Below are 25,921 nucleotides of genomic sequence, written 5' to 3' on the forward strand. Positions count from 1 at the left end.
GTATGACTCTACTATTTTTTACACATATACTGTTTGACAATCCCGGAAATTGCACTCATCCAAAACATTGGGAAGTAATGATAGTGTGTGTATGCAATAACACACAATATTGACAAACAAGCCTCAACTTTTTCTTACACATACACTATGTGACCCTCAGTGGTGTAAAATACTTCAGAAAAAATACTTTAAAGCACTACTTAAGTAGTTTTTTTGGTATCTGTTCCTTTACTTATTCTCCGTTACATTCCTAAATAAAATAAAATGTACTTTGTACTCAATACATTTTCCCTGACACCAAAAAGTCCTCGTTACATTTTGAATGCTTAGCAGGGCCGGAAAATGGTCCAATTCACACACTAATCAAGAGAATTCTGGTCATCCGTACTGCCTCTGATCTGGCGGACTCACTAAACACAAATGCTTTGTTTGTAAATTATTGTCAACGTTGAAGTGTGCCCCTGGCTATCCTCAAATAAAAACAGTAAAATAAAATTGTGCAGTCTGATTTGCTTAGTATAAGGATTGTGAAATGGTTTATACTTTTATTTGTGATACTTAAGTATATTCTAGCAATTACAGTTACTTTTGATATTTAAGTATATTTAAAACCAAATACTTTTAGACTTTTACTCAAGTAGTATTTTACTGGGTGACATTCACTTTTACTTGAGTCCTTTACTTTTACTAAATTATGATAATTGGGTACTTTTCCCACCACTGGTGACTCTAAAAGACAACAAAAAATTGCTCATGTGGTTTGGTCCCTGATTCACGATTAGAATCGTTGAAATAAAAAAGATTTCAGGCTAGTAAAACATTCCTGAGGTCATCATGAATTCAGTGAATAGTCATTGGATTGAAATACAGAACAATAGCTATACTGACAACCACACAGTATGTATCCACGATCTATCCTCTAGATATTGAGTGCAGGGTGGAGATAGTCTAGCATCACTGGCATTCACCAGCACATACCCCCAGAGAAATCTGCTTAAATTCCCCATTGTGCTATGTGTGTGTGTTTCAGTAGAGGCTGCTGAGGGAGGACGGCTCATAATAATGGCTGGAATGGCGCAAATGGAATGGCATCAAACACATGGAAACCATGTGTTTGATGTATTTGATACCATTCCACTTATTCCGCTCCAGCCAATACCACAAGCCTGTCCTCCCCAATTAAGGTGCCACTAACCTCCTGTGGTGTGTGTGTGTGTGTGTAGGCAGTTTGGCTATTTGCTCGGCGCTAGTTCCTGGGGATGCTGTGTAGCAAAGACACTCCCTCTCCCTTCTTTCCCTCTCTCCCTTTCCCTCTCTCCCTTTGGCATTGGACTAGGGCTAATGTAAACTAGCCTGCAGCAACACAGCCGCAGGCATCTCTGGCTCTTTGAAAAAAATAATAATAATGAAGCGCTTTCAGAAATTATTCCCTTTTATCTTTGCTAGTTTTTCCCGCCACAAGACAAGCTCCAAATATTTTCCTATTCCCATTGCCGGGGTCATTAATACAGTGACATTTGTTTGAGTGGAGGGCGGTATCGGCGTGGAGGGGGGAAGGGGGGAATATGAATATTTCAATGCACACCATATACCAGTGCCATAAACAGTTTAATGGCGCTTATCAGTATCATCAAATCAATTATTTAGCCTTGACGTTGACGATGTAGAGGGTTTTGAAGGTGAAAGGACAATCAGAGGGAATTCATTTGATTTGTGCTATCATGTAATTACACTAAGCACACAACTCCTCCAAAGCCACAGATTAAAGGGACCCTTCAGGATTTTGGCAATGATTTTGGCCCTTTATCAACTTCCCCAGAGTCAGATGAACTTGTGTTATGCTAGCTGTTTCCATAGATTTCCAGTCATTGCACTAACGCTAGTTAGCAATTGAGCTAACATTTCAAACTGTACGTAGAGACATAAAAATGGTATCCACAAGTTCATCTGACTCTGGGGAAGTAGATAAAGGGCCTCACTGAGCTATCCCTTTAATGCTAGATCTCAGGGGCCAGCTATGAGGGAATGGAAACCTTCAAACGGTCATTCCATACAGTCAATGTATTTATTGAGTGGACCTTGATAGTCTCTTACCTTTTCTTCATGACCAGCACCACACCGAGGAAGATGATGACGAAGAGCAAGACACCGGCGATGACTCCAGCGATCTTTACCGTGTGATCCGTCTGCTTCTCCGGCTCCACCGCGTCAGGCTTCCTGGTCGCAGTCCCTGGTGGTCAAAGAGTATGGGCAACAACGGTCACCAGGTGGCCATTTTGGATCCATGTCATCATTATCATCATGGTTGTCATATAATTTACCACACACTTCATTCTCATCAAGAACTTAAGACCACACCCGTTGCCAGTGGAGCGTTGCTATGTTAGACTACAGGGAAAGGCTTGAAACGAGAACAATTTGAATTCATACATTGTTGTTATACTTCATTATGACAACACTGTCTTCAAGTATACTGGGTGGTCTAACTCTGGTCTAACTCTGGTCTAACTCTGGTCTAACTCTGGTCTAACTCTGGTCTAACTCTGCGGTTAGGAGTTGGAAAACTCCAGTAACAACCTTTTTTCCAGATGGCAAAAAAATGTGTGCACTACTGACGCTTTACTGTATTAGACTTCATAACATGCTGAGCTGGGCTCTTTCCATGTTAAATGTATTGTCATGTAACGTAGAAAGTGTTTTTAGAGTGACGACAGTGACATTTACACAGCTCTCCTATTGCAGGGCCAGTATATGGCTGCATCTTCTCTCAGGCTTCCACAGCTGCTCTAAACTTCAGCTGTGCATTCCCCGTCTGTCCTCCAGTCTCCCTCCTGGGATGACCTGCTTACGAGCTACCTTATTTCCCCCCATCCCTCCACCACCCCCCCCCCCCCCCCCCCCCCTTCCATCCCTAAATGAAGCAGTCATTTGCCCTCGCCTCAGCTCCTGCACCTGAGAGTGCCTGATGAACTCATTAACCGTGCATTTTTACACACCTATTGTCTTTGGGCAACACAATATGCACGTTGCCTCTCTTGCCTTTGGATATTCAAATCGGAGTCGTCTACTGTGGTACGGTGAGTGGCGGTGCACAGACAAGAAAATGGAGAGAGGGGGACTACTTCCTAGGGAGAAATGTATTCCCAAAGTAGGAAGTGACAGGTGATCACACCGATGGCCAGGGCATTTAATATCTGCTCCAATCAGATAACCAGGCCTCTCGCAGCAGAGCCACTGTGTAACACTAGTAATGGGACCTTCCCCTCCTTTAAGAGAGGGAGAGAGAGGAGGAGAGGAAGCAGAGAGACAGAAAGAGAGAGAAGAGAGAGAGAGACAGAGCTAGAGAGAGGAGAGTGAGGGGGAGAGAAAGAGATGGAGGGAGACAGAAAGATAGAAAGAGCCTCCTGCTCTCCTGTTTACTGTATAATGTGATGGAACGTCAACCCGCGGCCCGATGAAATATCCATTTCCCCGCGCTAAATGAGTTCGGGATGAAAAATAGTCGGGACACGCCGTTCCAATTCGCCCCGGCCCCCGAATCTATTCCTCCCTGCCAGCGCCACTTTTTCAATCAAAGGGTGACAACATCCATCACTCGCAGCTCGTGCGGCTATCGTTGTTACCGCAGTGACGGATAGGGAGGCCGGCAAACGGGGGGCTCATTCCGCAGTGGGAATTTGTGTTTTACTCCAAAGGGTGAGTCTGGGTGAAGTGAGGGGAGAGAGGAGAGGGCGGGCCTGGAGGACAGAGGGCCTAGGAGAGAGAGGAGAGGGCGGGCCTAGAGGACAGAGGGCCTAGGAGAGAGAGGAGAGGGCGGGCCTAGAGGACAGAGGGCCTAGGAGAGAGAGGAGAGGGCGGGCCTGGAGGACAGAGGGCCTAGGAGAGAGAGCAGAGGGCGGGCCTAGAGGACAGAGGGCCTAGGAGAGAGAGGAGAGGGCGGGCCTAGAGGACAGAGGGCCTAGGAGAGAGAGGAGAGGGTGGGCCTAGAGGACAGAGGGCCTAGGAGAGAGAGGAGAGGGCGGGCCTAGAGGACAGAGGGCCTAGGAGAGAGAGGAGAGGGTGGGCCTAGAGGACAGAGGGCCTAGGAAAGAGAGGAGAGGGCGGGCCTGGAGGACAGAGGGCCTAGGAGAGAGAGGAGAGGGCGGGCCTAGAGGACAGAGGGCCTAGGAGAGAGAGGAGAGGGTGGGCCTAGAGGACAGAGGGCCTAGGAGAGAGAGGAGAGGGCGGGCCTAGAGGACAGAGGGCCTAGGAGAGAGAGGAGAGGGTGGGCCTAGAGGACAGAGGGCCTAGGAGAGAGAGGAGAGGGCGGGCCTAGAGGACAGAGGGCCTAGGAGAGAGAGGAGAGGGCGGGCCTAGAGGACAGAGGGCCTAGGAGAGAGAGGAGAGGGCGGGCCTAGAGGACAGAGGGCCTAGGAGAGAGAGGAGAGGGCGGGCCTGGAGGACAGAGGGCCTAGGAGAGAGAGGAGAGGGCGGGCCTAGAGGACAGAGGGCCTAGGAGAGAGGAGGTGACCATTCAGAGGTCTGTGAGAGTATGGGTAACACACAGATCACTCTCTTGAGAAGGGGGTGTCAAACTCATTTTACGGAGGGCCGAGTGTCTGCAGGTTTTTGTTTTGCCTTTCAATTAAGACCAGCAGAGGAGGGGAGTTCCTTACTGATCAGTGACCTTAATTCCTCAATCAAGTACAAGGGAGGAGCGACAACCCACAGACACTCGGCCCTTCGTGGAATGAGTTTGACACGTGCTCTGGAGTCCTAAGGTTAGCCGCCCTCGAGGTTCTACACCTAGGTGGACTTGACCATCACCTTGAATGAGATGTTGAGTCCAGAGGGGGACAGAAAGTCATGAGCATTCACATACCAGGCAGGCAGTCTCTTAGAATGCAAATGTCTGCTACCAATTAATCCGTTATTCCATATACTGTGAATACCACTAGATAAAACCGAAGATGCCTTTTTAGCTGGATAACCAGAGATCTGTTTTTTGGTGGTGAGGATTAAGGTGGTGAGGGAAAAACCTTCAAGGAAAGCAATAAGGTGGACTTCTGACTCTGTTATACACTGAAAAAACATTAGGAAAACCTTCCTAATATGGAGCTGCACCCCCTTTTGCCCTCAGAACAGCCTCAATTTGTCAGGGCATGGACTCTACAAGGTGTCGAATGCATTCCACAGGGATGCTGGCCCATGTTGACTCCAATGTTTCCCACAGTTTTGTCTTGTGGCTGGATGTCCTTTGGGTGGTGGACCATTCTTAATTTTTGTTTTTTATTCATTTATTTCTATTTAACTAGGTAAGTCAGTTAAGAACAAATTCTTATTTACAATACACACAGGAAACTGTTGAGCATGAAAAACCGAGCAGCGTATCAGCTCTTGATACACTCAAACCGGTGTGCCTGGCACCTACTACCATACCCTGTTCAAAGGCAATTCAATATTTTGTCTTGCCCATTCACCCTCTGAATGGCACACATACACAATCCATGTCTCAATTGTCTCAAGGCTTAAAAATCCTTATTTAACCTGTCTCCTCCCCTTCATCTACACTGATTGAAGTGGATTTAACAAGTTACATCAATAATGGATCATAGCTTTCACCTGGACTCATCTGGTCAGTCTATGTCGTGGAAAGAGCAGCTGTTCCTAATGTTTTGTACACTGACTTTAAGGTAGACCTTGTGTGTGCAAAAAGATAGAAAACAGTTGTTTACATGAGAACAGAGTGTTTCAATAAGTAAAGACAGAACAGGCAAGGTCAGATTGACACCCTTGCCATCTCCAGTTTGTGTTGGGGAAACATAAAAACATCTCCAGCTGTGTTGGACTTTTCAACTATTATCTTTCACTCCAAACTTTTCTAAGTTCTCTCCTTGACATCTGTTTATGGGTCATTAGAAAACTGAATGCCTGGAGAGTCAGAAAACACTGGTTCTTTTTAAGTTTAAAACTTTAAACGGCAGATATCTCCAGCTTTGAAGAAAGGAGCAGGGCTTTGGGGCTTTCAGCGTGGCCGTTTCATGTCAAACTCAAACTAAGCGAGGTGCTTTGGGGGATAGTGTGGTCTCGGTAGCTCTGTGTAGGAGGGAACGTCAACGTCAGTGCCTGAAACAGTGCAACAGCTGGTTAACAACACACAGCGGCCTCCACTGCTTTCAGCTCAACAAGTCCCCAGGACACTGTAAATAAAACAAATTATAGTCAACGACCCCCGCCAGGTCACTGCTTTCTAGAGACAAAACCGATGTTGTTGATTTTGCTGTCCATCCAGCCTGTACTGAAATGAGCTGTATCTGACTCATGCTTTAATAAGTCATTATAAATACCATAGTGTTGTCACGATAACAGTATCGTCCTAGTGTTGGAAACGACCAGCCTTATATTGTCACCCAGAGCTATAGCACACAATATTTTACATACAGTAGGTTTTTAAAGTTCAGTCTGCTTTGTGTTGACATTTTTGCCATCGAAAACCAGGTATCATAGTATCGAGATTCTGGCACCATGACAACCCTAATACATGTTAACTGCAGTTGTTGGTTGAGTGTCGTAACTTTTGGTGGAAACTGAAAATTGTAAGTGTCAAACGGTGTTGCATATTGTAACAATTTGTCTTTTCCATCAGTACTTTTGACATTATGTCCTCCGAATATTCCCCTTTCTGCCCCTCAAAAGTCCTGTTCATTTCCTGTGATGCTTTACAACCCAAAAACATCCAATGGTTAAATATTTTACAGGAAACCATTTTGCATTTCACAGTGTCTGTGTGACTGGGGAGAATCGTATGACTTCTTGTATAAACAGAAGGCGGAAAGTTTTCATCTTTCCTTTGATGCTGCAGCTGCCTGGTAAATATTGAAATGTAATTTTCTGACAGCAGGTTAAGCAGGACGGCTTTGTCGTGCCAGTGTGCAGCTTCTCTGCTTATTGCTCGCTTCCCGAGGCCCATATTGATATTTTTTCCCCCCCGCTTAACTCGTACATCACCCTTGAATGAAAATGTAATTCTATGTTTTTGCAACACAACCAGGTGTTCCAGGTACCAAACTCCTTGTAACACTATCTGTAGGATATGAATACGATGAATACTGACCGAATGGCGGGTATGAATATTAAGTCAACTCTATGGTGGAAATCAAGATATCTGGTAACCTAGTTAACCATTGACGGTCTCCCAAACAACATGTCAGTCACTGCACATCCTGTTTTTTAACACTTAAACAGACACACGCTACACAATGTAACACAAACAGATATAGCGGCTATAAAAGTTAAGGCACTAACAAAAGACACTATAAATCGAACACAAAAGGTAATGGATGCTCACACACACACACACACACACACACACACACACACACACACACACACACACACACACACACACACACACACACACACACACACACACACACACACACACACACACACACACACACACACACACACACACACACACACACACACACACACAGGAGAGGAGAGAGCTGGGCAGTAGTAGTGGCGGTCTGACCTGTTAGTTGGTTGTCGCCAGCCGCGGGGGCGATGCGTATGTAGGGAGTGGTGAGCTGAGTCACGATTATGGCGGCTAAGGCAAAAGAAGAAGTTGTTCCAGGCCAACATGCAGGAAGAGAGAGAAGAAGAAGAGGGCAGGGCTGAAGCCAAGAGACTCAGAGAGAGAGAGAGAGACCTCTCACAGGGAGGAACAGAAAATGACATACTGTATCGTTCACAAACTTGGCATTTGTTAAGTAACGGTTATGTTTCTATACATTAGTAATCATCGCAGAAGCTTGGTTGATGACTTGTTTGTGTTGTGTGCTCGTGAACACCATGAGGGAACTAACACAGGCATTTCATACAAACCTGAGGGAGCTATGAGCCGCTAATCGCCTCAATATTTAGTTCACTGTCATGCTTATGGCCATCTGTACGGGCAGTTAGTCCCGCACCAAAAACCCCCTCGGGGGATCTGATTGGCTAACACCACTATGACTGGCAGGTACCCCAGTCAGAGAACCTATTAGCTGATGCTCCTCTTAAAGTGACAATGCTCAGGTCCAATAAAAACAAATTAAATGCCATAAACGATAGCAAAGAACAACAAAAAAAAGTATCAAAACAGTCCTTTCTATGATGTGAAAAAGAGAGATTCAAACTCAAACTTGTTTAGCGTCCGCGGCTAAAAAGTGTTGGAAACAACACAGGAGATAGCGCTCATTAGCATATAGCATTATAGCCCAGTCTTGGCACCGTGAGAGAGAGATGGCATGTAGTAAGGCAAATAGATTATCTACCATCTGTACACAATTACATTGCAGAGCAGCGGCGCACCAACGCCTGGCTAGTGGTAGAGAAGTGGATGGTGCGGCTTGCTAAGTAGCACCACTGGAATCTAATATGCTAATGTTTGGGGGGGGGGGGGGGGGTCAGAAAATAGGGGGGAAATGAGAACTCTGACCATCTGCCGCCAATTTACACTACCGGTCAAAAGTTTTAAAACAACTATTGATTCAAGGGTTTTTCTTTATTTTTACTATTTTCTACATTGTAGAATAGTGAAGACATCAAAACTATGAAATAGCACACATGGAATCATGTAGTAACAGAAAAGTGTTAAACAAATCGAAATATATTTAATATTAGAGATTCTTCAAAGTAGCCATCCTTTGCCTTGATGACAGCTTTGCACACTCTTAGCATTCTCTCAACCAGCTTCATGAGATAGTCACCTGAAATGTGACAGGTGTGCCTTGTTAAACATTTATTTGTGGAATTGATTTCCTTCTTAATGCATTTGAGCCAATCAGTTGTGTTGTAAATAGATAGGGGGGTATACAGGCTATTTGAAGAATCTGAAATATAAAATATATTTTTATTTGTTTAACACTTTTTTGGTTACTACATGATTCCATAAGTGTTATTTCATAGTTTTGAGGTCTTCACTATTATTCTACAATGTAGAAAATAGTCAACAACAAAAAACAACCTTGTTCTAAAACTTTTGACCGTTAGTGTAAATGTTTTCCCTTTCCTACGATTGGTAGACATCTCCCGTGATGGGGAGGCGGTTTGTGAAAGTTTGGGCACATGCCTTTTGGCTAGCAAAGCTCAGTCCTATGGCCTGGAGGCTACAGGCACTAGACATGGTATAGCCAACAACCATACTGGTAGGTGTGCTACTGACTAATGGACAGGTTACAGTCTTTAGAGTGGAATAGTAACTTAATTTATTTTGGTGGGCATTTTTTGGTTCTGTTAGAAAACAAAAACGTATTTGACTGAATACCGCAAGGTCTAAGATAAAAATGTGACTTAAGTTGTTACTTAAGACTTAATCTATTAATATTACTTAAAACTTAATCTGCTACTGTTGTGTGCTTAATGTGACTTAAGCTTTTGCATAGAGGACATTGTTAATAGGAAAATGCCCAATGCTTATGACTTAACACTGATAGGTTTGGATTTCTGAGCTTTAACTATTATTAAATCATTAGTTATATTATTAAATCATTAGTTATATTATTAATCATTAGGTATAATAGAGACATGAGGGGTGCCATAAGGAAGCTTGGGAGGGGCTGAGTGCAGTACTGACAAGGGGAGGAACCGTTTTAGGCCCATATCACTTAGGTCCCTGCCTAGCAATAAGGATGCAATGTGTAGTGATAAGGAGGAGTGGGGTATGTATACTACCACGGATGAAACCCTGTCTTTGTCTAATGCAGCTGTATTGACCCTCTGGGAAGAATAAACTTTTGTTTGAGCTTTCATAGTGTCCGTTGAGTTTGTACTCTGAGAATTAGAACCTAACAACACTTTACACAAGTACACTATCAAATTGAGTGAGAGGAAGTAAGGTGAGTGACCAAACATTAGTCTCTGAAAAGCATGAGTAGCCGATAAGAAGAAAAGCTGCGAACAGCATTATAGTCCTGTGGTCGCGCCAAAACAAACCTTGGTAATGTTCAGGTGTGTGTGTGCGTGTGATAGAGGGGAAACACATTTCAATCAACGGTGGGTAGATTACTTTCATGCAATGGGGCCAGTCCTACCTTTAGTGGCCACTCGTACACAATCGATTTTGGTCTCCTGCGAGGGGAGAAAAAAAGAAAGAAAGAGAGGAGAGCGAAAGAGAGGGACAAAAATGGGAAAAGGCATCAGTTCTCAGCCACAACAAATTGCAACATATGTAGCTGTCAGGGCTGTGTAGGGCCTGCTGCCTCAGTCAGGCTGTGCTCGTTCCAATCTGCTGAGACAGACTGGGGTGTAAAACAAAGGGGAGAGAGAGAGAGGGAGAGAGAGGCTGTGGATCAGCACCTCCGCTTGGCATCTAGCAGCCAGCTGTCAGAGACTAGTCTGCAACTACACCATGTTTGTGTGTTCTCTACAGTTTATAGCCAGAGTCAAGCACGACCTTCAGGCTCCATACACACATGTTCACATACAAGTGGGCACATACAGTATGTACACAGAGATATTCACAGGAACATATGCACATACAGTATACATTAGATGTGGGTGTGCACACTTCAAATGTCCATAGTGGAGCTAGCTGTACAGTAAATCACACTGTGATGGTGGATTAGGGGGAGGCTGATGGTGGACAGAGTATGGCTGTGACTGGGAACCTAATAACTGTTGAAACACGCTCACCCACCCCGGTTTTGCTTTCGCTCGTCTTACAAACGTGGAAGCAACAAACACAGAAAAGCAACGCGGCATGAATATTCAAGCGGTTGAGGAAAGTGACTTGGGGCTTATGCTTAAATCCCCCCGTGTTTTATGACAGCAAAATGCTCTTGTGTGGCTTGTTGCATTATTGAGGAGAAGACAAATTAAACTGTGGAGTGTGCTGAATAATTAAAACAACCAGGAGGATGGTGTGAGTGTGGGACTCAGGTGGGGAGTGGAGAAAGCTCTGGAGCAACAAGGGAACGAAAAGAAGAGACTGTTGTCTACTAGGGCTGCTTGATGACATTGGAGCCAGATCCTGCCATATGGCAAATGACACCAGCACTTAATGAGATACTAGCATGTAAATGGAATAGCTGGCTGTAATTTAGTTAGAATGATTCGGATCACTTAGAATCTAGGATTAGAATATCTGGCTTAAACTAACAAAATGTGAACATCTCCATTTTCAGTTAGGTCTTACAGCTAAATTCAGTATTAAATGACGTTTTCCCTCCAATGTGCCAGTCTGCCTCATGGAGGCTGGTGTCCTTTCTCCGATCTGAACTGAGGCCAAAAGGCTGAGGGGAATGGGAAATGTTGTCGTTTTCATCCCCCCCCCCTCCCTCTCTCCTCAGAAGAGAGACCCAGGGCCTACTGATCTCCTCTCCAGCCTCCCCAGCAATTTGTGGGGAAACTGTCTCCTGTTTAAAATGTCAGCACAGAGGCTTCTACTGTAATGTGTGTGTATTATCAGAGACTCACATACACACACAGAGGATTCAACTGTAATGTGTGTGTATTATCAGAGACTCACATACACACACAGAGGATTCAACTGTAATGTGTGTGTATTATCAGAGACTCACATACACACACAGAGGATTCAACTGTAATGTGTGTGTATTATCAGAGACTCACATACACACACACAGAGGATTCAACTGTAATGTGTGTGTATTATCAGAGACTCATATACACACACAGAGGATTCAACTGTAATGTGTGTGTATTATCAGAAACTCATATACACACACACAGAGGATTCAACTGTAATGTGTGTGTATTATCAGAGACTCATATACACACACAGAGGATTCAACTGTAATGTGTGTGTATTATCAGAGACTCATATACACACACAGAGCTGTACCGCTAGCTGCTCCCCTACTGCCCCACAGCACCCTATTAGCAGTAGTAGGAGTCAGACGGCGTAACATCCCACTCCTCTCCCAGACTTCCATTAGGGGGTTAGTGTGTATCCCTGCTCCCCCCACCAGAAGGTGAGACCAGAGCACCGAGACGAGACAAGCCTAGTCTCACCCCCACCCACCCACCCAACCCCCCTGGATAGTCTTTCTCCAATTAGAGGCAGTGAATTATCTAATGGCCCGAGTTTGAGAGCAGAGGAAAGGAGGAAAGCGGAGGAGAGGAAGAGAGCAGAAGAGAGCGGAGGAGGGAAAGAGAGGAGGAGAGTGGAGGAGAGGAAGAGAGCGGAGGAGGGGAAGAGAGGAGGAGAGCGGAGGAGAGGAAGAGAGGAGGAGAGCGGAGGAGAGGAAGAGAGCGGAGGAGAGGAAGAGAGAGGAGGAAAAAGGATGGGCTTTTCATTAGGACTAATTTATTAGCATTTAAAAGGGGATATGGTGGATAGTTACATTTTTTCCAATTAGGCCAAAGTGTCTAATGCATTTGTGAATGGCCATACTTGAATTTTTTACTATCTGAGCAGCAGGTCATTGATAAAAGGGTTGTCTGGCCCCACTGACAGTGCACTATAGCGGTTAGGAGGGGGGGTATAATAGGGTTGGTTGGAATACTGGGTTATTGACCATTATGATGCAGGATTGGTTATCAAATAGGCCTTGAAGGAGAGTCTTGTTGTGCCTGTTCACTGATCTTCATTTTCTGCACTCGTACAGTTTGCTTTGCTGTCTGTTTCAGACCGGTGATTTCACAGTGGCTGTGAATGGATGATGGAACTGGATGATGGAACTTTAGTGGTGGGTTAGACTTTATGTAGGTTTTTGGTGGCAATGTTGTCTCCAACAGTAGTAGGTGACAGCAGATGAGAGTGGTCATGTTAACCCTGGCTGTGAGGGCATGGAACAAAATGTAGATGACCAAGAAAGAACGCACTTAAAAATAGCAATCCATCAGACGGTTCCATAACGCCACATTGACGTGAACATCCTATTTCTACAGGTGCTTTTAAATGAGACAATTTTCTTTTCAAAATGAGGACTATTTAGGGTAAGGGGTTCAATATCAGATATTAACAATAAGTTCAAATTAATTCAAAATGGGCTTTTGTAAAGCTGTTAAAAGCATCAGTTAAAAGACATTGAATCAGTTTCACATCCAACCTTGTTGTGGGCGTGAACGAGCTATGACTGACATGTCAAGCCAACCAATCGATAAGCAGCCTCTGGAACATATCCCAGCAGCCAATCCCCACCCCAACATCTCCCCAAGCACTCACCCCATTGGCTGTGCTGACAGCCTGGTAGTAGATGCTGTAGCTCTTGTGGGGGAGGAGGGGGGCGTTCCAGTAGCCGTTGTAGGTGCGGTTGTCTCCGATGCAGAAGGGTACGGGGGTTTTGATGTCGCCCATGGGCAGCTCGGCCGTGAAGTAATACTGTGAGTTGAGCACGGTGGCGTTCTGGAAGTGGATGGGCACCGGGTAGCAGCGCAGGATCTCTGCCACCCTCCGTGCCCGCCGGGGGCGCTCTTCCTCCACAACCACCTGGTACTTACTGCCGGGGAAAGGGAGAAAAAGATCAATCAATTAAATGTACGTATTTAGCCTTTTTAACAACAACATTGAAGTGCTTCCCAGTAATCCCCCCCCCCCCCAAAAAAAAAACCATACAAATAAGACTTGGAATCTATGTAAAATAAGGACTACATTTCACAGGTAACATAACGTAGCAGGTGCAAAAGTATTGCCTGAAAATGTTCCCCTACATACTGTTCTTGACGAGAAGGAAAACATAATAATACTGTTGGGGGAGGTTCTCTTCTGCACTGTTCAACCAATCCAGTAAATGTGGAGGAGCAGTTAAGATGGAGTGTCGCCAGAGAGGAAGATAACTGGGCCCAAAACCTCTTCTCCAGCAGGTTGACTTTTTATGTTTATTTCGCTCACCAAGCAAGGAGTTTTTGTATGGAGGTCAATGAGTGTCGAATTTGCTTAATATATTTTTTTGTATGGCTTATTTGCTATGTGGCTTATTTGATCGAATAGAAGTTTCATAATGATTAGGTTGTTACGAGTGTACTGATACAAGTAGAACACATGACATCCTGGCAACTTTGAGAAAAACCACTAGCGGAGTTGTGCCTGGTCGTCACTAGTTACCACAGCCACAAAGCCATAATCCCCACCTATTTCTACAATTTCTCTTCTTAAAATGTGATTTTAAACCTAACCTTTTTAAGTCTAACCTTAAATTATGACCAAAAAGCAAAATGTTTGCTTTCATGAATTTTTACGATAGAGCAAATTTGGACTTTGTGGCTGTGGTAACTAGAGTATCTGCCCTCATTGGCTCGAATGGTCCCACCTGATCTTGCCTCCTCCCAACTGCCTTCCATTTTTGAAGCCATTTTTCATTGTTAGAGCGGAGTATCTGGTCAATATAATGGATAGTATGCGGTGTTGCCTTGTTAACGTCCAAGAGTGGAAGTCGCAGCACAGACTCCCTTTCCATTTCCCTTGAAAAACAGAAGATTTGATTGTTGGGGACTCGGCAGAGGTCAATTTACAGGTAAATGCCAAGACAAAGGAAACGCCAACATAAAGTGTCTTAATAGGGCGTTGGGCCACCACGAGCCAGAACAGCTTCAATGCACCTTGGCATAGATTCTACAAGTGTCTGGAAATATATTGGAGAGATGTGACACCATTCTTCCACAAAACATTCCCTAATGTGGTGTTTTGTTGATGGTGGATGAAAACGCCGTCTCAGGCACCGCTCCAGAATCTCCCATAAGTGTTCAACTAGGTTGAGATCTGATGACTGAGATGGCCATGGCATATGGTTTACATCGTATTCATGCTCATCAAAGCATTCAGTGACCACTCCTGCCCTGTGGATAGGGGCATTGTCATCCTATGGGGGCATAGCCAAAATAATGGCCAAAATAATAGTCTGCCTAGAATTTTGATAAATGACCGTAAGGGCTTAATTAACTCAGCAATCACACCTGTTTGGAAGCACTTGCTTTCAATATACTTTGTACCCCTCATTACTCAAGTGTTTTCCATGATTTTGGCAGTTACCTGAATGTTAACTCCACAGTTTAATTTGTGTCTTTATTTAGTTACTGGCCCATCATTATATACTGCATGTCAAGGCCACATCTTTTCAAACCTGAAAGGATCAAAGAAATCTCTGCCTGCTAGGTTTAGATTTTCCTTGGTTGTATCTTTAACCCATTATTGTGTATTAATGAAAATGCCAAACTGAACCAGATTGAGAAAAATACGGAACATGTTAATTAACGATGACAGAATCCCATTTCCACTAGTTCAAAGGGCATAGTCTACATAAGCTGCAGTTTGTGTTTCTCCTCTGAAAACACTTTCACGAGCAACCTCAAGTCCTGCAGTCTACCCTTTTATTAGAAAACATATGCAAATGTTAAAAGTAAAACGATAAAGCATGATTGCTCAGTGACTTTCAACGTGGCACCGCCATAGCATGCCACATTTCCAACAAGTCAGTTCGCCAAATTTCTGCCCTGCTAGAGCTTCCCCAGTCAACTGTAAGTGCTGTTATTGTGTAATGGAAACGTCTAGGAGCAACAACGGCTCAGCCGCAAAGTGGTAGGCCACACAAGCTCACAGAACAGAACCGCTGAGTGCTGAAGCGCGTAGCACATACATCATCGTCTGTCCACGGCTGCAACACTCACTACTAAGTTCTGAACAGTCTCTGGAAGCAACGTCAGCACAATAACTGTTCGTCGAGAGCTTCATGAAATGGGATCACCATGCGCAATGCCACGCGTCAGCTTGAGTGGTGTAAAGCTCGCCACCATTGGACTCTGGAGCAGTGGAAATGCATTCTCTGGTATGATGAATCATGCCATCTGGCAGTCCGACGGACAAATCTGAGTTTGGCGGATACCAGGACAACGCTACCTGCCTGAATGCATACTGCCAACTGTAAAGTTTGGTGGGAAGAGGAATAATGGTCTGGGGCTGTTTTTCATGGTTCGGGCTAGGCCCCTTAGTTCCAGTGAAGGGAAATCTTAACGCTACAGCATACAATGACATTCTAGACAATTCTGTGCTTCCAACTTTCTGGCAACAGTTTGGGGAAGGCCTTTTCCTGTTTCAGTATGACAAATCAAATCAAAGTTTATTTGTCAGGTGCCCCAAATACAGTGAAATGCTTACTTACAAGCTCTAACCAATAGTGCAAAAAAGGTATTAGGTGAACAATAGGTAGGTAAAGAAATAAAACAGTTAAAAGACAGGCTATATACAGGCTATATACAGTAGCGAGGCTATAAAAGTAGCGAGGCTACATACAGACAACGGTTAGTCAGGCTGATTTGTGCCCCCGTGCACAAAGCAAGTTTCATACAGAAATGGTTTGTGGAGATTGGTGTGGAAGAATTTGACTGGCCTGCACAGAGCCCTGACCTCAACCCCATCGAACACCTTTGGGATGAATTGAAACGCCGACTGCGAGCCAGGCCTAATCGCCCAACATCAGTGCCCGACCTCACTAATGCTAATGTAGCTGAATGGAAGCAAGTCCCTGCAGCAATGTTCCAACATCTAGTGGAAAGCATTCCCAGAAGAGTGGCTGTTATAGCATCAAAGGGGGGGTACAAACTCCATATTAATGCCCATGATTTTGGAATGAGATGTTCGACATGCAGGTGTCTACGTAATGTAGTGTTTTAACCTTGCAATGAGCGCTTTTTGTATTCTATACAATACATGCTCCATAGGTTTCCATAATATACTGTACTGAATAGAAGTAAAAATCTGTTAGCATTGGGATGAGAGAGACTCACGCACTTGGGGTTGGCGGAGGTGGTGACACGCTTTAGTATTGGCAAGGGGGTCTCTCCCTCTTTCTCTCTCTCTGACTTAGTGAACACAGCCCAGCTTTAATTAACTCAGTAAAGCCTGCAGCCTAGCAACCCAGAGAAATAGACCGCCATCTCATTTACAGGGCGCTATAGCGATAGCAGTCGGGCGGGCAATATCCCATCTATGTGGAGGGATTTAAATGGCATGAAATAAAAGGGGGAACTGTGCAAGCGTTCCCGGCTTGCTCTCTGCCAGGATATTTGACGACTGAACCCCTGACACTGGCTGGGGATGAGCGCGCGGCTATAAGTGTGTACCAAATAATAATGATATGAAAAAGGTTCCTACTAGCGCACCAGCCCCCTATTCCGTGTCAGGCCTGGAATTAAGTTTATTATAAGAAGAGAGCATCCATGATCCAACCCTGAACCAGGCTTCCTGGTGAGAAATTAGAGCAGGGTAGAAAGCCGTGGGAAGCGGCAGAGGCAATAGGCAATATTAATAGAAACTGGATAAGGATTGGGTAGGAGACAAAGTACTTTTTCAGTATGCGGGTGACGGATCAAGTAAGCCCAAGTCCAAAGCCTTTTTCCAATGCAATAGATTGGGATATTGGCAGGGAGGGAGGAAAGGAACAAATGAACATGGAGGTGAAATGACAAGTAGGCCCAGGCAGTCAGGGAGTGAGCCAGGTGGGTCTCTATATTAGTCCAGGGTGTGTGTGTTAGTCCATGAACACTGGAGCGCAACACAGCAGAACAGAAGCAGCTAAATAAGAGGGAACGATTCAGCCTCTCTTTTCTCACTCCTAAAGAGCAGCACCAAGACAAATGAGCTCGAAAGTACCCTGGCCTCCACTATTTGTCCTTTAAATAATTCAAACACCTAAAAGGTCAAAACACTCTTCTCACTCACTTCTCCTTTATCAAAGTCTGGTTGTAGACAGAGTAGAGAGGGAGAGAGGAGTTTGCATTGAGGCAAATGGACCAGCGTCATTGGTAATGAGGTTGAGGTGTGTGAACAGATATACAATCGGTACTCTGATAATTCAAGAGCAGATACTACCTTTCATAATAAGTTAACAGAATATGAGTATGAACATTGAACATGAGTATGAACATTGAACATGAGTATGAACATTGAACATGAGTATGAACATTGAACATGAGTATAAACATTGAACATGAGTATAAACATTGAACATGAGTACAAACATTGAACATGAGTACAAACATTGAACATGAGTACAAACATTGAACATGAGTACAAACATTGAACATGAGTACAAACATTGAACATGAGTATAAACAGTGAACATGCGTATGAGCATTGAACATGAGTATGAACATTGAACATGAGTATGAACATTGAACATGAGTATGAGCATTGCACATGAGTATGAACATTGAACATGAGTATGAACATTGAATATGAGTATTAACATTGAACATGAGTATGAACATTGCACATGAGTATGAGCATTGCACATGAGTATTAACATTGAACATGAGTATCAACATTGAACATGAGTATGAACATTGAACATGAGTATGAACATTGAACATGAGTATGAACATTGAACATGAGTATGAACATTGAATATGAGTATGAATATTGAACATGAGTATGAACATTGAATATGAGTTTGAATATGAATATTGAATATGAACATTGAATATGAACATTGAATATGAGTATGAACATTCAACATGAGTATGAACATTGCATATGAGTATGAACATTGAATATGAGTATGACTATTGAATATGAGTATGAACATTGAGCATGAGTATGAACATTGAGCATGAGTTTGAGTATTGAATATGAGTATGAATGTTGAATATGAGTATGACTATTGAATATGAATATTGAATATGAGTATGCATATTGAATATGAGTATGAACATTGAATATGAGTATGAACATGAGTATGAACATTGAATAGGAGTTTGAACATTGAATAGGAGTTTGAACATTGAATAGGAGTATGAACATTGAATAGGAGTTTGAACATTGAATAGGAGTTTGAACATTGAATAGGAGTATGAACATTGAATAGGAGTATGAACATTGAATAGGAGTTTGAACATTGAATATGAGTTTGAACATTGAATATGAGTAAGAACATTGAATATGAGTTTGAACATTGAATAGGAGTTTGAATATTGCTGATTTGATCCCCGTCCTCTTCGTGACACTCCAACATTAGAACTATAATTGCTGTAATTAGCTCAAAATAATCCTTTCATTGAGATGGTAATGCAACCCAAAAAGGTTCATGTGAAAAAATGGCTAATTTAATCAAATGTTATGGCTAATCAGAATATCTGAAGCCGTCAGCCCACAAATCATAATTAAAAGCAAATCAACAATCATAACTCATCTAATTTTGTCAAACCTTATAACTAACCATGATGTTTTATAATATAACATAATGGAATATTTGTGCAGCTTGTACTGGGTTGCTCTAGTGTACAGCACAGCATCTGCTGTTTTTCGGCACTTTTAAATGGAGCATAACGTTAAGCTGACCTAACTTCAAAGCTGTTTATCGTGAGTGTTACTCATGCACAGTCAAGTGGAACTGAAGGGGGAGTGAGGTGCAAAGACAACGTACAACAAATTCAGCTGATCTCTGACCTTTCCAGGAAGTAACCATCTGCTTTCACCTGAGCAGAATCTCTAGAAGAAAATACTTTCAAACAAGAACCGAGAAAGCTCCAGAGTCCTGACTCCACTTGCCACAATCACAATTCCCGACGGCCCACACCTGTGTAAAGCCCCGAAACAACATGTTTGTCTTGGAAATAACACCGTTTTTTGGGTTGAGTGCTCTCCAAACTGGAGGCTGCATTATAAATTGTTGGGCCTATTCGATATTCATTACATTTCCCCTTGGCTTAGTCCACATCCATTGGAGAGTAGGTCGGTCATAAACTGCTTGAGAATATTGGGGCAGGTCCCTGTGAATATGCTAGTCGCCCCCGCTCTTTGAGCTGTATAGCTCATTACAGACAAGAAGAACTTCCCCAGCATCAATAAGTTCCCTTCTGACATTCTCCGGAGCCCCCCGAACCCTCTTGGCGCAGCGCTATTTAACGATAAAATCTATGTAATAAAATATTAATTATGGTGAAGAGGCAGGCGAGAAATAAGAGGGCTAATTACGAACACTGCACAGAACCAAAGGCAGGGCAGAGACGGAGGGAGGGAGGGAGGGAAAAGAAGAGGAGTGGAGAGAGTGGAGGATGAGTATGATGAAGAGGAAGAAGAGAGAAGTGGAGGGCAGCTAGGTGGGAGAGTGGGAGAAGAGGAGGAGCTGAGGAGAACATTAAGTCACAGATTTAGGGCCTCCTTAAAGGCCAGCCATTACTTTAAGAGGCTGTCACCGCAGTGATTTATCCCTCCCTCCACCAGGTATACCAGGTGACTGTGCCTCTGGGACAGATGCCTCCCATTGTTCTTACCCATTATAGTTCTAACCAAGAGATCCTCCTGTGAAGGTACAGTACATTATAGCCTGGCTAAACCAGACTGAACTCAATGCGGTGAGTGTTGCATTCAGTCTCGTTAAACCAGGCTAAAAGTTTAGGAACTAATTGAGCCCTCCAGGAGAAAATCCAGACTAAGAAATAGCAACTGAAATGTTGTAATTTTGTATTATTATGCCAACGAGGGAAAAAATGCCTATATGTCTGAATAGAACAAGCAGCATAAACCGATAAACAGCAGTTGCAGTAAAAGCCTATTTATGATAATGCTATGATAAAGCACTATTCTGTTTACCGCCAGACAACAGGTCAAAAGTTTATATTTTCTCTGCAAATTACCGGGGTGAAAAATGTGTCTGCTTTCTGGGCACAGCCAGTAAAGAGAGAAAAACATAAGCTCGGGGGCTGGAACCGGAGAAGAACGATGCATCTTCAATAAATAATACAAAACCCAGCACAAATGGCTCCTCCAAGGCTACCTGCAACGTCTAGATATCATTTTGAGAAAAACAACTCCCACTTAATTAAATATTTTTCTCTCCCGGTGCCCCCAGGGCACTAGTAAATGTCCTGAGAATAGGAAGAAAATCAAGAGAAATGTGCATCAATACAGGACAAAATGGCTCCCACTCATCTATTCCTTCTTCCCAGCTAAAATATCAGAATTTATTGGACAACCATCAGGATTATCATAGTGAAAAATACATATTGGAGTGCTGCATACTTAAAAGCAGGGCGTTGGCAGATTATGAGTATAATCATTTATTTTTCCTTCAGGAGAGTTGGAAAGTGCTGATGGCAAAACTGTCTCCATGATCTCACTGCGGGCTTAATATCGGCAACAATCTCCTCTGGCCTTAGCTTTACCGCGAGCGATGGAACTGCTGAGACACCAACTGAAAACTAAGCAAAAAAGTTTGTACAGATCACATCGTTGCCAGACTACTGTTGTTTTTTCTTTGACTTTTGTAGTTCTAGTACTATTTAGTGTTCAATTAACTCTCCTTCATTCAATCCACAACAATCAATGAGGATACTTAGAGAGAGAAAGAGAAGTGGGGCTATTAACTGGCCACTTCGTAGCTACCCAGGGAAAAGAGAGAAACCTTTGAGAGGAATTCAAATGAGGTTGGGCTGGGAGACAATCTTTAGTGGCTGACACTGGTCCAGGAGAGGCAGGGAGGTTTGAGGGAGAGGTTGGGAGGATTGTCTCCCCCAAGGTGGTGTAAATCACTCCCTCTACATGGCCTAGAGACCCAACAGTCATATATTGCAGTCAGCCAGGGAGCATACACCTATGGAGAACTAGTTCTACTTAGCCATGAACCGATTGGAGCAGAACACAGCAGAGAGACAGCTAAGAGACTGTAAACATTGTCATAGTAATTATAAAAGCAGGGAGAGAAGTGGGACTGTGTGCTTTGAGAGAGACGAAAGGTGAGAAAACATTCCACAGCCAACGACTCAGACCAACCACCTGGTGAGTGAGTGACAGAGAGAGAGGAGGTAGCGAGAGAAAGAAAAAAGGGAGGTAGACAGAAAGGCAGAGAAGGTAGAGAGAGAGAGAGAGGCAGAGGCAACAAAGCTAAACACTGTTTCAGTTGGGCAACCTCAGCTGACACCAATTAGGGCTCCTTGTGCCACGCTGCCTGCTCCGTTTCAGTGTAGCGCCCCACGTGACGCTAGACCAATTACACACAGCCTCCGCGTTAGCATGGACTCAATGGTGACCCGGGACTTTGAGAGGAGAGGATGAACAGAATAAAAAACAGAATGAGGGGGTGAAAGGAAAGAAGTGAGGGAGGAGGCTAGTGAGGTCTAATTAACTTTGCATAATGTTTTCCCTTGCTAGTCTCAACTCAGCGATACCACCACTATTGATCCTCCCAAACTATCATTTCAGTTATCTCAAACTCTTCCCTCCGGCAGTGGTCCAGTACTGCCCCCTCCACTCTGTGACTGATTTAGGGATAAAGGGACTGCATGGCCCCATCTCCTGAGGCCAGCATCGACAGCACTCCTCCCCCTGTAGCCTCCACCTGTCTCCCTGCTCCCTTATTTATCGCCTCCCCCATAAAGTAGGAGCAGGTCTACACAAATGAGGCCAAGCTGCACAGATTAAATGTCACTTAAATCTCAGGGAAACTTGCTGAGGAGGCTCCCACTGTGGATGGAGCCTGGACCCGGGAGGTATGACAGAGTTATAGGAAAGGGCAGGAAGAGAGGGTTGGAGATGAGCAGATAAGGGGAGATAGGGAACGTATATACCTATCTAGTGATAGCCTGTGCCCCCCTGATGCAAACACATTCAGTTCAGCAGGAACAGGAGCACGTAGGAGAGAGGATAGGGGAAGGGTGAGCCTCTGACCTGGGTGACTGAGCAACCAACTCTCCATGAAACAACAGCCTTGTTTTCAGAGGCCGAGGCCCTTGAGTTCTCACCGGGGCCCAGCCCTCGTGTATCACTCTCCAGGGTTACACCACATCAGTCATTATGCCTGATAGGCTGACACATAGAGAGTTCTGTGTGGACACAAGGGTGTGGAGGCCCCTGCCTGCCATTGTCACAATGTAACCTCTTCACAACGTTTCCTGTCCGCGTACACAGGAATCACGAGGAGAGCAGGAAACTTTCTTTGTCACAACACCGCGCCACACAAAACGCTAGGAGGACAATACCCTCTTCCTCCGTGAATGAATCTAATAAAGGGGTTACCCTCATGAGAGAGGACAGGTACTAATGTGATACCTCCCCTGGGGGGATAGATAAAACAGGACAGGTGGTAATGTGATACCTCCCCTGGGGGGATGGATAAAACAGGACAGGTGGTAATGTGATACCTCCCCTGGGGGGATGGATAAAACAGAAGACAGGTGGTAATGTGATACCTCCCCTGGGGGGATAGATAAAACAGGACAGGTACTAATGTGATACCTCCCCTGGGGGGATAGATAAAACAGGACAGGTGGTAATGTGATACCTCCCCTGGGGGGATGGATAAAACAGGACAGGTGGTAATGTGATACCTCCCCTGGGGGAATGGATAAAACAGAAGACAGGTGGTAATGTGATACCTCCCCTGGGGGGATAGATAAAACAGAAGACAGGTGGTAATGTGTTACCTCCCCTGGGGGGATGGATAAAACAGGACAGGTGGTAATGTGATACCTCCCCTGGGGGGATGGATAAAACAGGACAGGTGGTAATGTGATACCTCCCCTGGGGGCATGGATAAAACAGAAGACAGGTGGTAATGTGATACCTCCCCTGGGGGAATGGATAAAACAGAAGACAGGTGGATTGTGATACCTCCCCTGGGGGGATGGATAAAACAGAAGACACGTGGTAAAGTGATACCTCCCCTGGGGGAATGGATAAAACAGGACAGGTGGAGTGTGATACCTCCCCTGGGGGGATGGATAAAACAGAAGACACGTGGTAATGTGATACCTCCCCTGGGGGGATGGATAAAACAGAAGACACGTGGTAAAGTGATACCTCCCCTGAGGGGATGGATAAAACAGAAGACAGGTGGTAATGTGATACCTCCCCTGGGGGGATGGATAAAACAGAAGACAGGTGGATTGTGATACCTCCCCTGGGGGGATGGATAAAACAGAAGAAATGTGGTAAAGTGATACCTCCCCTGGGGGGATAGATAAAACAGGACAGGTGGTAATGTGATACCTCCCCTGGGGGGATGGATAAAACAGGACAGGTGGAGTGTGATATCTCCCCTGGGGGGATGGATAAAACAGAAGACAGGTGGTAATGTGTTACCTCCCCTGGGGGGATGGATAAAACAGGACAGGTGGTAATGTGTTACCTCCCCTGGGGGGATAGATAAAACAGAAGACACGTGGTAAAGTGATACCTCCCCTGGGGGGATGGATAAAACAGAAGACAGGTGGTAATGTGTTACCTCCCCTGGGGGGATAGATAAAACAGAAGACAGGTGGTAATGTGTTACCTCCCCTGGGGGGATGGATAAAACAGAAGACAGGTGGTAATGTGATACCTCCCCTGGGGGGATGGATAAAACAGAAGACAGGTGGTAATGTGATACCTCCCCTGGGAGGATAGATAAAACAGAAGACAGGTGGTAATGTGATACCTCCCCTGGGAGGATAGATAAAACAGAAGACAGGTGGTAATGTGATACCTCCCCTGGGGGGATAGATAAAACAGAAGACAGGTGGTAATGTGTTACCTCCCCTGGGGGGATGGATAAAACAGAAGACAGGTGGTAATGTGATACCTCCCCTGGGGGGATGGATAAAACAGGACAGATGGAAATGTGTTACCTCCCCTGGGGGGATGGATAAAACAGAAGACTGGTGGTAATGTGATACCTCCCCTGGGGGGATGGATGAAACAGAAGACACGTGGTAAAGTGTTACCTCCCCTGGGGGGATAGATAAAACAGAAGACAGGTGGTAATGTGATACCTCCCCTGGGGGGATGGATAAAACAGAAGACACGTGGTAAAGTGATACCTCCCCTGGGGGGATGGATAAAACAGAAGACAGGTGGTAATGTGATACCTCCCCTGGGGGGATGGATAAAACAGAAGACAGGTGGTAAAGTGATACCTCCCCTGGGGGGATGGATAAAACAGAAGACACGTGGTAAAGTGATACCTCCCCTGGGGGGATGGATAAAACAGAAGACAGGTGGTAATGTGTTACCTCCCCTGGGGGGATAGATAAAACAGAAGACAGGTGGTAATGTGTTACCTCCCCTGGGGGGATGGATAAAACAGAAGACAGGTGGTAATGTGATACCTCCCCTGGGGGGATGGATAAAACAGAAGACAGGTGGTAATGTGATACCTCCCCTGGGAGGATGGATAAAACAGGAGACAGGTGGTAATGTGATACCTCCCCTGGGGGGATGGATAAAACAGAAGACAGGTGGTAATGTGATACCTCCCCTGGGGGGATGGATAAAACAGGACAGGTGGTAATGTGTTACCTCCCCTGGGGGGATGGATAAAACAGAAGACAGGTGGTAATGTGATACCTCCCCTGGGGGGATGGATAAAACAGGACAGGTGGTAATGTGATACCTCCCCTGGGGGGATGGATAAAACAGAAGACAGGTGGTAATGTGATACCTCCCCTGGGGGGATGGATAAAACAGAAGACAGGTGGTAATGTGATACCTCCCCTGGGGGGATGTATAAAACAGGACAGATGGAAATGTGTTACCTCCCCTGGGGGGATGGATAAAACAGAAGACTGGTGGTAATGTGATACCTCCCCTGGGGGGATGGATAAAACAGAAGACACGTGGTAATGTGATACCTCCCCTGGGGGGATGGATAAAACAGAAGACAGGTGGTAATGTGATACCTCCACTGGGGGGATGGATAAAACAGAAGACAGGTGGATTGTGATACCTCCCCTGGGGGGATGGATAAAACAGAAGACACGTGGTAAAGTGATACCTCCCCTGAGGGGATGGATAAAACAGAAGACAGGTGGTAATGTGATACCTCCCCTGGGGGGATGGATAAAACAGAAGACAGGTGGATTGTGATACCTCCCCTGGGGGGATGGATAAAACAGAAGAAATGTGGTAAAGTGATACCTCCCCTGGGGGGATAGATAAAACAGGACAGGTGGTAATGTGATACCTCCCCTGGGGGGATGGATAAAACAGGACAGGTGGAGTGTGATATCTCCCCTGGGGGGATGGATA

At 44.7% G+C, this 25,921-nt stretch overlaps 1 protein-coding gene across 10 annotated transcripts in view; it reads right to left on the reverse strand.

Moving 5' to 3' along the window:
• LOC139531751 (receptor-type tyrosine-protein phosphatase mu-like) overlaps positions 1 to 25,921 on the reverse strand; it is a 307,488-nt gene that overhangs the window by 92,592 nt on the left and 188,975 nt on the right. For 6 of the 10 annotated variants that reach the window (XM_071328518.1, XM_071328517.1, XM_071328519.1 and 3 more), the window contains exons 12-15: positions 13,154 to 13,427; positions 10,056 to 10,092; positions 7,514 to 7,588; positions 2,095 to 2,230 (exon numbers count right to left, since the gene is read on the reverse strand). In XM_071328518.1, the coding sequence (XP_071184619.1) occupies positions 2,095 to 2,230; positions 7,514 to 7,588; positions 10,056 to 10,092; positions 13,154 to 13,427 (522 nt within the window). The remainder of the gene's footprint in view (positions 1 to 2,094; positions 2,231 to 7,513; positions 7,589 to 10,055; positions 10,093 to 13,153; positions 13,428 to 25,921) is intronic. The other 4 variants (XM_071328521.1, XM_071328525.1, XM_071328523.1 and 1 more) reach the window with 1 other exon arrangement.

Source organism: Salvelinus alpinus, chromosome 10 (assembly GCF_045679555.1).
Source record: "Salvelinus alpinus chromosome 10, SLU_Salpinus.1, whole genome shotgun sequence".
NCBI classification, from domain to species: Eukaryota; Metazoa; Chordata; class Actinopteri; order Salmoniformes; family Salmonidae; genus Salvelinus; species Salvelinus alpinus.